This window comes from Selaginella moellendorffii, unplaced genomic scaffold (genome assembly GCF_000143415.4).
Source record: "Selaginella moellendorffii unplaced genomic scaffold, v1.0 SELMOscaffold_37, whole genome shotgun sequence".
Taxonomy (NCBI): domain Eukaryota; kingdom Viridiplantae; phylum Streptophyta; class Lycopodiopsida; order Selaginellales; family Selaginellaceae; genus Selaginella; species Selaginella moellendorffii.
In genome coordinates this window covers 56,977-70,053 of record NW_003314298.1, presented here as the reverse complement: position 1 = coordinate 70,053, position 13,077 = coordinate 56,977, and the positions used below count along the sequence as shown (strand labels likewise).

Below are 13,077 nucleotides of genomic sequence, written 5' to 3'. Positions count from 1 at the left end.
ATCCGAAGACGGCAACGTCTTTGATATTGTCTTAGTTACAAATCTCAATATAAGTATACTGAGTGTAGATTTTTTGACAACTACTCTTCTACACACTTGGTCACAAGAGGGCTGTAATATATTACAGAGTGACAACAATCTTTCCAGTGGCATGGCCTTCCATGCACTTGAACCAGGCAGCTGTAACGTTGGAAATCGGATGGACCGAGTCAATGATTGTTTTTAACTTGCCCTTCTGCATCATGTCCACGAGAGCTTCTATACCCGATGTGTGAGGGGTCAAATACAAAGGGACCAAGGAACCGATTGCCTCTTGGCTCGTGATCAACTTCACTGCCTTGTCAAATTTGCGTTTGAGGCTGCTTGTGGTAGATTCGCTAGCCGGGGTGATGTCCACAACAATCCCCTTGCGAGTAAGAACATGCTCAAAGGTGGACCAGGGCGGTCGATGGTAAGCGCAGTGGATAATGACATCAAACTTGGAGCAAGAGGAGCTCTGGAGTTTGGCCCCTTGAGGTGTTTTGTAGTCGAGAACCTCATCAGCACCTAAGCTTTTGATGAGGTCAATGTTGCGGCTCCCGCATGTAGCCACCACATGAGCACCAGTGAGCTTTGCGAGCTGTTCAATTTGTACAGAACTCAATCCTAGTAAACCATACGGTTATCTGAATTGAAGTACGCACCTGCACCGCATATGTTCCCACTCCCCCTGAAGCTGCAGTGACAAGAATGGTGCCCTGAAAGTCTTTGCTTGGTATTGCTATGCCCGCGGCCTCTTGCAAGCTGTACAAGGCTGTAAGACCAGCGATTGGAAGGCCAGCTGCCTCAATCGGCGAGATTTGAGATGGAATTCTTGTGGTAAACCGCACCTCTGCAGAAGCATATTTGGCAAGGCCACCTCCTCTCTAGTTGTGCAATTATCATTTGGACCGATTGCTTTTAAGCACAAACACCAGGTTAACAAGAAAGATTTACCTTGTGGTCTAGATAGCTGACAACCTTGTCTCCAACACTGAAACCAGTTACACCAGGACCAAGGCTTACAACCTCGCCACTGATATCTGAACCTGGGAATTGATGTGTGGGTGTATCATCGAGCACTCTGGGCAACTGCGCTTACATGGTATATAGGGGAATTGGGCTGGAATGTTGAGGGTCTTATACTTTCCTTGCTGGATTTTCCAGTCCACTGGGTTGAGGCTTGCAGCTTGGACCTTTACAAGTAACTCTCCAGGTCCCGGCGAGGGAACTGGTGCATGTCCTTTCTAGACAAATTCCCAAGGGCAGAAGTGATGATTTTGAAAGGATTACAGATCTTGATACCTCCAGATCTCCTCCAAACTTGACATATTGTATGACCGGCATCGATCCTTGCATCTCCATACTCGATACTTATCTTCTCCTATATGTCACACGTTTACCTAGGGCTACTTGTTTTTAGAAGATGGAGGAGCAGCACAGCACATCCCACTACGCGGCGCTTTTGAGCACGCTTGCCCAGGACCCTCTCCTGCTGCCGGATGTGCCACACAACCCGGACCTTGCGACCGTGGACGCGCTCGTCAGCGCGGAGCTGGGGAATGCAATGCGCCTGTCAGTGGTTAGAATGGACGCCTCCTCCTTTGGTACGTCAATTGCTACAAGCCAATATGACGATTTGTGGTGGTCAGATGTGCTTGCCCCACCCACTGCGACTGTGCGAAGTTTGAAGGCTGCAATCACCAAGAGAATCAACGAGCTGGAGGAACAAGAGCTGGGGCACCGGCATTTCTCGTGGTACGCAGTTTTCTCTTCTTTTGTGATCGGGATTGGAGCGATGGCTGGCTGACCTTCCAGGAGGCATGTGTGGGGGAGCTTCTGCCTTTGCCATGGGAATGTCAAACTCGTGGGCGATTCGACCGTCTTGAGGGATGTGGGTGTCAGGGACCGTGACCAGGTAAAGTGAAAAAGAGAGAGTGTACAGCTGAGAGAATTCCCTGATCAGATCCGGTTCGAAGCTCACGTCACGTCCAGGGAAGCTGGTCTCCATTCCCGTGCAAAGAGGCGACGCGTTTGGCGATAGAGAGACGCTGTTGACCATTTCCTTGCTAGCCAGGCCTAGATCGCTGGGCTTGCCCTAATGAAACACATCGGAACTCTCGAGGTCGAGGTAGGTCTCCGAAGATGGTGCGTGCGAGCATCGTCTACACCTTGTTGGTGCTGGGTTTCCTGTCCTTGTTCATCTTCTCCAAGAAAGATCCCCGCAGGCACGGCCTAGGTCGCCGGCTCATCGTTCGCAGCACACTGGCCTCCAAGGCCAATGCCAGTCACCACGAGAGCGTGGCGTTCGATCCGGTGGTTGCGCGGCTCGAGTGGCTGAGGGAGAACAGGGATTGGGAACGGGACCACTTCCAGGAGCTGTACAAGTCGTGGAATGAGACGGGGGCGACGCACGATGGTCAGCATCATGCCCAGGGTCACGAAGAGCAGCCCAGCCACTGGGATGGCCATGAGGGTGACGAAGACGACTACCTCAACGACGAGCACCAGTTTAACATCTCACACCGGCTGGAGCTCCTTTTCCCTCTCTTGGACACGGATCCCAGGGACAACGTGGTGAGCCTGGGCGAGCTGCAGGACTGGCACGTCCAGCAGGCTCGCAAGCTGAGCAAGCAGCGCACCGACAGGGAGTTTGAGATGCGCGACAGGAACAAGGACGGCCTCGTATCTCTGCTCGACTATCTCCCTCACCTGTCCGCCGAGGCCCTCGGTAAGCCCCTCTGTGCTAATTTTACTAGCTCTAAGGAACCTCCCGTCCGCTCCAGTGAACGCTAGCACCGATCATGGCGAGCCAGGCTGGTGGAAGGAACACTTCGACATGGCTGACGCCAACGGCGACGGCTTCCTCAACCACACGGAGTTTAACGAGTATGCTTCTCGTGCATCTTTAACAGCCTCTTTGTGTGTCATGTTATAACAAAACCATCTTGGCAGCTTCTTGCACCCAGAAGACAGCCGTAATCCCAAGCTGCACCACTGGTTGCGCCGCGAGCAGATACGGTGGGTGCGCCTCCATTCCCCTGCGGGCCTGCTTCTTCTTACTTTGTTGCGTGCGTCTTTCTGGTGTCAGGGAGAGTGACCACGACAAGGATGGGAAGCTGAGCCTGGATGAGTTTGATCATGTGTACGACGTCCTCAGGTATTACGGGGAGGACCTCAGCCATCTACACCAGGGACACGATGTTACTGACAGACGCGACAAGTTTAAGGAGCTGGACAGGAACATGGACGGGTAACAAGCAGCTACTGTAGCTACATCATCTTGTTTTTTGATCGCCCTGATGCAGGTTCCTCACGGAAGACGAGCTGGAGCCAATAATGGGGAAGCTTCATCCAGGAGAAAGCTTTTACGCCCGGCAGCAAGCTGAGTACTTGGTACAGCAGGTGTGTGGGCTTGTTGTGCTGGGAATTGGTGCAGAACGTAATGCTATTGCATGCTGTGTCCAGGCAGACGAGAACAAGGACGGGGTGCTGACTTTGCATGAGATGCTAGAACATCCTTACGTCTTCTACAGCACAGCCTTCACGCCACAGGATTCCCATGAAGAGTATCAAGACCATGACGAGTTCCGCTAACAGGCTAGCATAGGATGGTTATGCAAGAAAAACTAATTACAGTCGACTAAAAAATGGTGATGGAGGCGATGCTTGCTTGATTCTCCTGGCCAGACCGATGCTCAAAAGGCAAAGTTTTTAATGGCATCCAGAAAATCTTCCAAGAAGCACTTCATCCAGGATTTTAACTTCCATGACCACCATCCTGCTGGTGTGCTTTTTCCTAGATGCAGCAAAGATGTTTCTTTCTCAAGGAGGGAAAGGGCGACTTGGATGGAAGCAGCTCACCTGAGATCTTTTGGTGGTGCCAAGAGTGGCTGGGAGGGAGGGGAAAGTTAGGGGTAGGGGCCCAAAACAGCAGAGCACTCAAAGAGTGGATGAGTGGCTCATGGTAGGAGACTTGGTAGGAGATTTCAACATGGTTGAGGATTTGAGTGACCATTGAGGTTCACTGAAAACCATTCAGGGGTGAGAGTGGAAGAGTTGGACAGTGCTAGTGGAAGCTTTGGGAATCCTAAACTTCCAGCATGCTGCTCATTCCCATCCATTCACAAGATGGCAATTAACGAGGTGCTAAGCACACTTGGACAGGATTTACGCCTCCACTAGGCTGACAAGATGGTGGGGGGCCCAAAACATAACCTGCATTTGCCACCTTTTCGGACCACGACCCACTCTGAGACGTCCTTAAACTATAAGCCGAGAAGGGAATGGTGGTGCAATGGAGGATTACCAAAGCTAGATTGGCTAACTAGGTAGTGTTAAAGCTTGTCTAGGAATCACTGGACAAATGTAAAGGGGAACTTATTTTGGCATTGAGTATTTGCTCCACTAAACTTTGGGAAAGGTAGGTAGCACTCAAAGGGGAAGTCCTGAAGGAGGTGAGGCTAGTGAGATAAAAGGTGGCAACAGCCCAAAGAATGGTATTGAGTGCAAATGATGTGGATAGATGGACAACAACACTAGATGAGAGGGAACGTGAGCTGCAGGACAAAGAATATGCAGCATGGAGTTCTAGACTATGCACCATGGAGGACAGTTGGGTGATGAATGAGAGGCTCCTTAATAAAGCCTTCTACAAGGGGATCTGTCCAATCATTGACTCTCCCCCAATCTTGGGATTGAGGAAGGATGATGGAAAAGTAATAGAGGACCAACAAGGGATGCAATGGTTGGCACAAGAGTTCTACCAAAGGCTGTATGTGGCCCAGGACAGGAGAGATGCGGCAAGTAGGGTGCTGTCCTCTCTCCCATGCAGAGTTCCCAACAAGTACCTGGAGATGCTGGTGGCAGATTTTTCATTGGAAGACCTCCACCAGGCCCTAGAATAGCTGAATGACGATAAGATGCCAGCCTCCTCCCGGTGTTTTATGAGGAGTATTGGGACGAGATAGGCCCAATGCTCATAGAGACATGGTGGGGCACACAGTGAATGGGGGTGTTGCCTAGAGAGGTACTAGAGGGATAAATTGCACTGATCCCGAAACATGGAGACTTCCAGGAACTCAGGAATTGGCACCCCATAACCATGCTTAACACATTGTACAAGATATATGCAAAACCAATGGCGCTCAAGCTGCAGCCAGTCATGCCTCTCATGATCAGAGAACAGCAGACAAGATTTGTGCTGGGAAGACAGATTGTGGAAAACATCTGGATGTACCTTCTTGCACAATGGTGGGCAAATGTTTCAAACTAGCAAATTGTGGCATGGCTGCTAGACTTCGAGAAAGCATATGATTGAGTAGACTGGGACTTCCTGGAGGACTGCATATGGAGGATAGGGATCCTGGCAATGACTGTATTGAGCATCTCACTACTGTACATGGGAGCATCAAGTTAGGTCATATTAAATGGAGAGTCTAGTTCAACCTTCCATTTGGGACACTTAGTGAGATAGGGACACCCCCTACTTGTTTCTGATTCTTGCAGAGACGCTGGGCTCTTTCCTGGCATATGGAGGAGATATCAAGGGACTGGTTTTACCCACTGAACAGCTATAGCTTTTGGGAACATAAGACATGACATGGGAGCTGCAGGATGGGGCATTTGCAGACGACACTGTGTTATTCCTGCTTGCCACATGGGGAATCTCAATGCAGCGAAGTCCAAACTGGAGATTTTCAACATGGCGGCAGGAGCTGCTATCAACTAGAATAAGTTAGTTGGGGTGAATTGGGGAAAGCCAGGCATCGAAGCTTGGGGACAGGAGTTCAGTTTCTAGTGGCTTCGGTAGGGTGAAGACACCTGCTACCTGGGCATCCAGGTAAGGATCCAGTACAATGTAGCTGCATAGGACTATATGCTACTTAGGAGGATTAGGACTGCAGTTCAGAAATGGGCCCCAAGGAAACTTGGGCTCTCCTAGCGAGAATCATAGTAGTCAAGAGTGTGATCCTCCCCAGCATCTGGTATCACCTCTCGATTTGGCTGGTGCGAGAGACCACACTATAGAAGGTGAGATAGATGGTGAGAATCTACGTATGATGGGGAACCTTGGCCTTAGAGTGGACCATGGCCAAGGTGGCATGGCAATCCATAGCACGGCCATGGATCCTAGGGGGCTCGGGATCATTGACCCCAGTGACATGGCAAAGACGCTGAGATATAAGATCATTCTCATGGGCCTGCAACCGGGGAGGCAGCCATGGTGACTAATGTTTTGACAAAGTCTCCTAGTGATATGCCCTAAGGACAACACAGCCAAAACTTGGAAGGAAGACCCTCAGTAGCTCTTTGCAAATGGGCTGACATAGGTAGTGAAAGGGGACAACATCATCTAGAGTATACACAGATTGTGGAGAGCTTTTCCATTGGAGCACATGCTGCCAAGTAGAGTCAAGGAGTGGCTTAACCAGCCCCTATTCTTCAACACATTGTTCCAAATGGGAGATGTTACCCTAGGGCAGGAGGCACATCACACAATCTGGAGAAAAATGCATTTGAATGGTTTTTGGACCATGAAGCAACTAACTGGATTGATCGACAGGGATTGGTGGCAAATAAAGAAGAGGACATAAGTGTTCAGACTGTAGAAGTGGCATAACATCCTATTGGACATTCTACAACTCCTTTGAGTCATGAATAGTGCTAAGGAGAGACGACATGGTCGAGGAGATGCCTCAAAGTAGGAGACTTTGTGGAAATCCAATGGCAAATAGAGTGGGAAGAGCAGGGGATATAGACCCGAGGGGTCACAGCACCTACATCAGCTTGGGAGGTTGAGGTGTGGTTCATTGCTTCACCAGAGCACAACACAAGACAACCCTTTCACACCACCAGAGGAGATACACTGCTCCCAATATGTGAGATGCAAGTGATGTTGGACGTCACTAATGATGAGGTACGTGGGAGGATTCGAGTTCTTAGGCAGGAGCCTAGGTAGGTTTTGAGCTCATGAGCTCACCGCTTCTCAAACACAAGGAAAACATTGGTTCGTCCCGAACTAACATCTTTTCATTTTTCAAATTTTTATTTAATCTATATTTCCAAGTAAATTTGACCAATAAAATACAAATATAAATCCGAACACTAAAAGCAATCTAAAAAAACTTCTTAAGCTTTACAATTGTAAGGCTAGCCTGGTGGATGTGATGGTTGATCTTAGGATCTTGGTTTAGTTCTTGCATCAAAATGTAAGAGATGTGCTTGCAGGCTAAATATACCTTTCCCCTATTTTCCCTTTGTATAAAATCTGGATAAGTACAGGATGGATTTTTACAGATTTTGACAGTGTAGCTTGTACCCTTTGACGACTCAATCATAACAACAAACTCCTTAGCCACAGCACTGATGTAGTTTGTCTTTATGATTGTGCACTTCAACTCTTTTTCTAGCTTGATCTTCTCTTGTGCACCTTTTGAAATGGAAGACCTGTATAGTATAGCCTTTCCATTCCTAGCTGGTCGTGTATGCCGGTCTAGTGTTGATATTGGTGGCATAGTAATATTAACAACAACATTTGAAGAAGTCTTTAGCTTGAAACCTACTCTCTCCAGACTTTCAATCTCTTCTTTCAAAAGATTGCAGCTTCGCTCAACTAGCCACTCCTTTGGCACAGAATCTGGCTTCAAAATAATTGAGCTATGGATCCGGCTTGTATGAGTAACATCAGTCCCACAACAATAAATCTAGCTTGACTTCAGCAGCCCTTCACCCCTAGATCTCGACAGCCCCAGAAACATGGCACTGCTAAAGAACTTGAATCTGAGGGCACAAATGCGAGACACTAACCTTGACTCCCAATCATTCCGGAGCAATGTGCATTGCTCTTGGCACTGACTTTTTGAATTGCCCAGTTGATACAAGAAATTGGCTCACGAGAAATAACCTTTTCAACCTCTAGCACTAGACTTGTGTAATAACTGACACCTCTTCCACTCCATGTTCCTTAGTTCTTTTCCGGTGTCGTGGAACAGAATGGTAGTCAAACTCTAGACAATGAGAGTTAGAAGGAGTGATGTTTGGCCCATCAAATGTCTGTTGACGCTTTATATGAGCTATTCTCATGTCCCTAAGTGGTTCATAACTTGATTTCATAAGAGTTTCAGCAATAACTTCCTCCACCATCTTAGATATTGACCCTACTGCTAGTGTTGTCCTTCTATTAACCTACTCTCGAAGCCTATTTAAGTTTGGATCTGTACTAGCAAACTTTGCTTCCTGTGCAGCCAAAGCTTTTGATGATTGCTCAAGAGATCTAATGAGGTCGGAGAGCGTAGCTTTATAGAGGGACATTTTTTCTTTCTTTCAGCAAGAGACTCATGTTTACATATGGGTGGCTGAGCAAGAGCTTCCTGAAATCTCTACAAGTCGATGCCACTCCTGGGCTGGAGGCGGCGGTGGCGGCAGCGGCAGTAGTGCTGAGAGGATTGAAGCTGCTCAATTCGAACGGCGGTGGCGCCGATGATGCCAAGATCATCACAGCATTTGCGCTGGTCGCCAGGGAGGACTGACATCTCATCAATTGGCCCGAAAGACCCAATGCACTCCTCATCACGATATATAGTAACTGGCAAACAATCCTTCCTCCGATCGATCGATCGATCGATGAACCGGGAACCAAATTTGAAGAGCCCGGGAGATTGTTAGGGATTTCAAATCAAAGCCTTTTGCCACGTAGGTGTCGCCAAGATTTTTAACCCCCTTTTGCTTAACTTTTATTTAAAAGGCAGTGAATAGTGTATACGTTTGGATTAAAGCGAAGGGTTTTTTCCACTAGTGGTGAGATGACAAGCAAAGATTTTTCTGGACTGTTGGTTCTTGCAGACGCTGCAGCCTTGCAGCCAAGTTTTTTGAAGACATTTGTCCTGAGAAGGAAGCGGTCTCCACGGAAATCCATGCTCTGGAGGGCTCTACTTTGGTTCACGGCGGATATGAGCACCAGCGAGCCCGATTCCAACGGCAAAAGACAAGTGATTAACCAGGAAGCTGGGCAGCTACACGAGAAGAAACGAAGAAAGGTGGTGGTCATGGACGAATGTCAACAACTGGGACAAAAGGTAAAGAAACTTAAGATGGGCGATCGAGATTACGGTTCAAGGACTGATGAGGTGAAAGATTCCTCGTCCTCAGGTGAAGATGGCGCGATTCAGCCGGCGGGAGACACCAAGAAAACGAAGTGTCACAAGTGGAGACCCCGGAAACACGAGGATCCCCTCGTCACCTGCGATCCATCTCGTTGGGCTCTACTATTTGGCAAGAAGCTGACCGCCAGCGACGTGAATAGCCTGCACAGATTGCTCATCCCGGTCAAGTACGAGTCGATTCTCCCGAATGATCAAAAGGTTCTCGTGGAATTTGTGGACGAAGAGGGCGGAGTTTGGGAGCTCCGGTGCAAGAAAGGGAAAACTGGGAGCCTGATCACAACACACTGGATTCATTACGTGAGGGAGCACTCGCTCAAGGAAGGAGACACCGTTTTTTTTTACAAGAAGGTTTCCTCGGCTGATCCTAAGTTTGGAATTTCATTTGCTAGAACTTCTGGAAAGGCAAAAGGTCATTCACACTAAAGTTTGGGCTGCCTGCGTTTGAGAAAGATGTCAGCCAAGAACAATCCCGGTACAGAAGTGTCTCCTGTGTCCGTACAAAACTTGGAGAACTTGCTGGGGCGATCTCGAGATGGCCATGGCATAGTCATTCGCGGAGATCAGATTCCCGTTTACTTGCTTCTCGGCTCCACGGTTTTGATGCACACTCAAGCCCTCGTCAGCCTTTCTTGTGTGATCAAGCTTGCGACAGAGATCCGAGACGGCGACTGTGACGTTGTGCGGAGGCAACTTGTTTTCCATGATCTCGAAGAGCAGTGTCCGGATCACTGCTTGGACTCCCATAACCACTGTTTTGAGGAAACAAAGAATCTCTTGAAAATCTTCATAAAAACTTGTAATTCTTTGTTACCTTTCGTGCTTGAATGCCAGTGACTCGATTGCTTGAATCTACGAGCGTGTTGAGGCCAATGTACGGTATCACATATGCAGCATTGAGAAAGTTTGCGTCGTTTTCGTACGGATCAAACTGCAAAGAACCACCATCAACTTCGGCGTGATTGTGAATGAGAGCCTTGCTGATGAGTGAATTCCACACTCCAGCATTGATGTTTAGCAGGGGGCAATCCATGATAAGCTGGACAAACAATCGATTTGTCGGCCGTGTGAAAACAACTTTAGAAAAAAAGACTTGAGAGAAAGAATGTTAACTACCTGATATGACCTGTAGATTGGAGCCTAAGTTCTTTGGCAACATGCTCCATTCGTGTAGAGAGTTGAGCTTTGCGGCCTCCAATAGGCGGTGGCCCCTTCTTGGCAAGCTTTGCATTAACTTTGTCAAGCCCATGTCCAAACACTGCATGGAGGAAGAACTCGGCTTGGAGATAGTGAACGTTGAGAGCAAGGTTGATTCAATCGACATCGCTGGAGGTGAAGTTTACTGGCGGTGGTGGTGGCGGGCACAAAGGTGGTAGTGGCGGTGGTGGTAGCATTGGAGGCCGCAGAAATGGAAAGGAGGGCCATGGAAAGTGCGGGTTGATGTTATACCACCAGGGAAGTCCATTGTTGTCATCTTTTGCGAGTGATCTCGAGAGCCGGTTCAGGAAAATTTGATAGGCTTTCCAGAGTTCTTGGAAATCCCGGCTCGTGTTGGTGGATGCTTGGGTTGTTTCGAGTGCTTTCGATGGTGCTGTAGATCGAGAAGAAATTGATCGAAAGCAGCAGCAGCAGTGCCGGACAACAGTTACTTTCAACTGACCCAGGGATGTCAACTTGGCTCAAATTAAATCATTCAAAATGTTTATTTGTACAAAACATCTCTTGCTAAAGTGACCAATTTTCATCAAACTAGAGGTCTTTGAGAAGTTCTGCCCAGTCGATCTCGGAGCAAGAAACTTGATCCAATCTTAACTCTTCAAGTGGTTCTTGCTTCATCACGAGTTCGTTGTCCACCTCTCTGGGTTCTCTAAGTTCAAAGAAACTTGCTTGATCCATCTCGGATCCTTCCAGATCCATGAGAGAGAACAAGGCTGGAGGATACAAGGGGACCCTCTTGTGTGGAGAACACGTCCTCTTGGTCGACCGAGTTAGGTTCTTCGAAGAACAGGGAGAGAATGCTTCCTCTTGTTAGACCAAGTCGGGATTTATATAAAACTAAGCTCCCTTTTTAACCACCTTTTTGCTTTGTTCCTTATTTTAAAAATAAATTAGATTAAAACTTACCTGAATTATCAATAGTCTCCACAAGAGCACGTCCCATTGTCAAAGTGATGGAAGCGATGGCTGTCTCTCACGACAATCTCTCTTCCCGTGATCTTGGAGATAAACTTGGTGGCAGTGTGACAGTCCCCACACATGCGCAAGTTCTTGATGATCCTCAGCAAAGTTCCTGGGGCTGTGCTGATCAACCCAAACGCAATTGCCAGCTTCTCGCTGTGATACGAGAGCAAGCGCTTCTTTTGCTCGTCCCCCATGTCGTGAAGCATGACAGTGGTGTCTGGAGTGTATCCCGCCTTGGCCATCTCCGTCTCCAGCTCCTCCAAGATCTCCGGAGTTTGAGCATTTGTCGTGTTCCCCGTGAAGAACTCGTGGACTCTTCACTTCACTGCGATGGAGCTGAAAGCTGGCTCCTTCCTGATGTTCTTCTCATACATGAGCCTCCCAATCTTGCCCCCCTGATCCTTCTTCCTGACTTTGTTGTAGAGATTCGACAGCACCATGTATGCCACAGAGCATTCCAGCATGAGCTCCATCAAGTGCTCAGCAGACTTTCTAGCTCGCTCCACGTCCTTGTGAACTTTGGAGGCTCCCAGCATTGTGGAGTGGATCACCTGGTCAGGCTTGAGAGGTGCCGTGGCTATAAACTTCTCGGCAGCATTGAGCTTGGCTATGAGGTCCACCATGCAGTAGTAGTGTGGGAGATCGTCGGATAGTCGTGGAGGAGTGACATGAAGAGTTGGACACTGTCTTTGATGAGGCCACCATGGCTGCAAGCCGAGAAGAGCCATTATTAACAACAAGTTGCTTTGAGCAAGCATATGCTAGGTAGAAGGCTGCAGCCTTCTTTGCATGACATTCATTGTGGAAGACCAAAGTTCAGTTAATTTTGATGGCTAAAGCTTGCTAGGACTTGGTCAGGTAAGACCTCTTGACACTGACTAACACTACCTTGTAGGCTACATAGGACTCTAAGAATCACAAAGCACTCTTGGTGATTGGACTGGGTCTTGGAGATGAATTCATTCATCTTCTTGATTTGGGATTCTCTCTTGCAGCCAAAGCCACTAACACAAAATTGGTTCTTACCTAAAAGTTTTTTCTTTTCACATACAATCCATAAACCTTGCACCTATGGAAAAAATGGTATATAGATGAAGTGAATATGATGAACCTCCTTGAGAGGTTCATCTGGAAGTTTGATCACCATCATGTTACGGCCTTCCAGCTGAAGTGGTCATTTATTGCCAATGTAAACTTGTTATGAAGCATGGAGAGGCTTCTAGGTGTGAAACACAAACCTCAAGGGAGTCATGTGAAATGAAGCACCACTATTTAACCATAACACTTTTATATAAGCAATCAAAGGGAATAATTCGAGAGATGATTCATGGGGTTCAAATATAAAGGGAAAGGGCCCATGAACAAGAGTGTCCTTTTCCAATTAGTTAAGGGTCTTGAGATATTTAGGGTTAAGTATCCTTGGGTTTGAATAGTACTGGGCTGGATAACCTCCTGGGAAGTCCAAATTCAAAAGCTTACATTTGGTATTAGAGGGGTCTTAGGTTCAACTCTATTGGTTGGCTTAGGGGAATAACACCATATGTTAATTGACATTTGGTAGGTTTAATTTGCTCCAGCCGGGCTCGACCCAAGGGGTAGGGTGTTAAGAGAATAGGGCTTTTAGGAGAGCTGTAGCTCTTAACTTTTGTTCACGAGGGCATAAACAAAAGGTAGAGTATCAAGAGAGTGGGGCTCTCAAGAGAGCCGCTCTCAGCTT

At 47.8% G+C, this 13,077-nt stretch overlaps 3 protein-coding genes and 1 pseudogene across 6 annotated transcripts; 2 read left to right on the top strand and 2 right to left on the bottom strand.

Annotated features, from left to right (window-relative positions):
• Positions 1-100: 100 nt before the first annotated feature.
• On the bottom strand, positions 101-1,453 carry LOC9653640 (chloroplast envelope quinone oxidoreductase homolog). Its single transcript, XM_002978277.2, has 5 exons — positions 1,324-1,453; positions 1,121-1,265; positions 976-1,067; positions 684-905; positions 101-619 (listed from the first exon to the last, which is right to left on the bottom strand). Exons 1-5 carry the CDS (start codon positions 1,381-1,383, stop codon positions 122-124), a joined length of 1,017 nt encoding a protein of 338 aa, XP_002978323.2. The 5' UTR covers positions 1,384-1,453; the 3' UTR covers positions 101-121.
• LOC112349293 (U11/U12 small nuclear ribonucleoprotein 25 kDa protein-like) lies at positions 1,433-2,146 on the top strand. 3 transcript variants are annotated; one of them, XM_024683494.1, is made up of 4 exons: positions 1,433-1,625; positions 1,671-1,776; positions 1,837-1,936; positions 1,985-2,146. In XM_024683494.1, the coding sequence occupies exons 1-4, from the start codon at positions 1,445-1,447 to the stop codon at positions 2,060-2,062; spliced, it is 465 nt and encodes a 154-aa protein (XP_024539262.1). In that variant the 5' UTR covers positions 1,433-1,444; the 3' UTR covers positions 2,063-2,146. The 3 variants fall into 3 exon arrangements, with proteins under 3 accessions (XP_024539262.1, XP_024539261.1, XP_024539260.1); XM_024683493.1 differs by having other exon boundaries at positions 1,433-1,776; positions 2,014-2,146; XM_024683492.1 differs by having other exon boundaries at positions 1,433-1,776.
• Positions 2,059-3,876, top strand: LOC9653419 (calumenin). 2 transcript variants are annotated; one of them, XM_024683491.1, is made up of 6 exons: positions 2,059-2,749; positions 2,805-2,907; positions 2,974-3,039; positions 3,110-3,271; positions 3,327-3,423; positions 3,491-3,876. In XM_024683491.1, exons 1-6 carry the CDS (start codon positions 2,164-2,166, stop codon positions 3,512-3,514), a joined length of 1,038 nt encoding a protein of 345 aa, XP_024539259.1. In that variant the 5' UTR covers positions 2,059-2,163; the 3' UTR covers positions 3,515-3,876. The 2 variants fall into 2 exon arrangements, with proteins under 2 accessions (XP_024539259.1, XP_024539258.1); XM_024683490.1 differs by having other exon boundaries at positions 3,487-3,761.
• Positions 3,877-11,311: 7,435 nt separating this feature from the next.
• Positions 11,312-12,088, bottom strand: LOC9653417 (annotated as a pseudogene).
• Between the last annotated feature and the right edge of the window lie 989 nt (positions 12,089-13,077).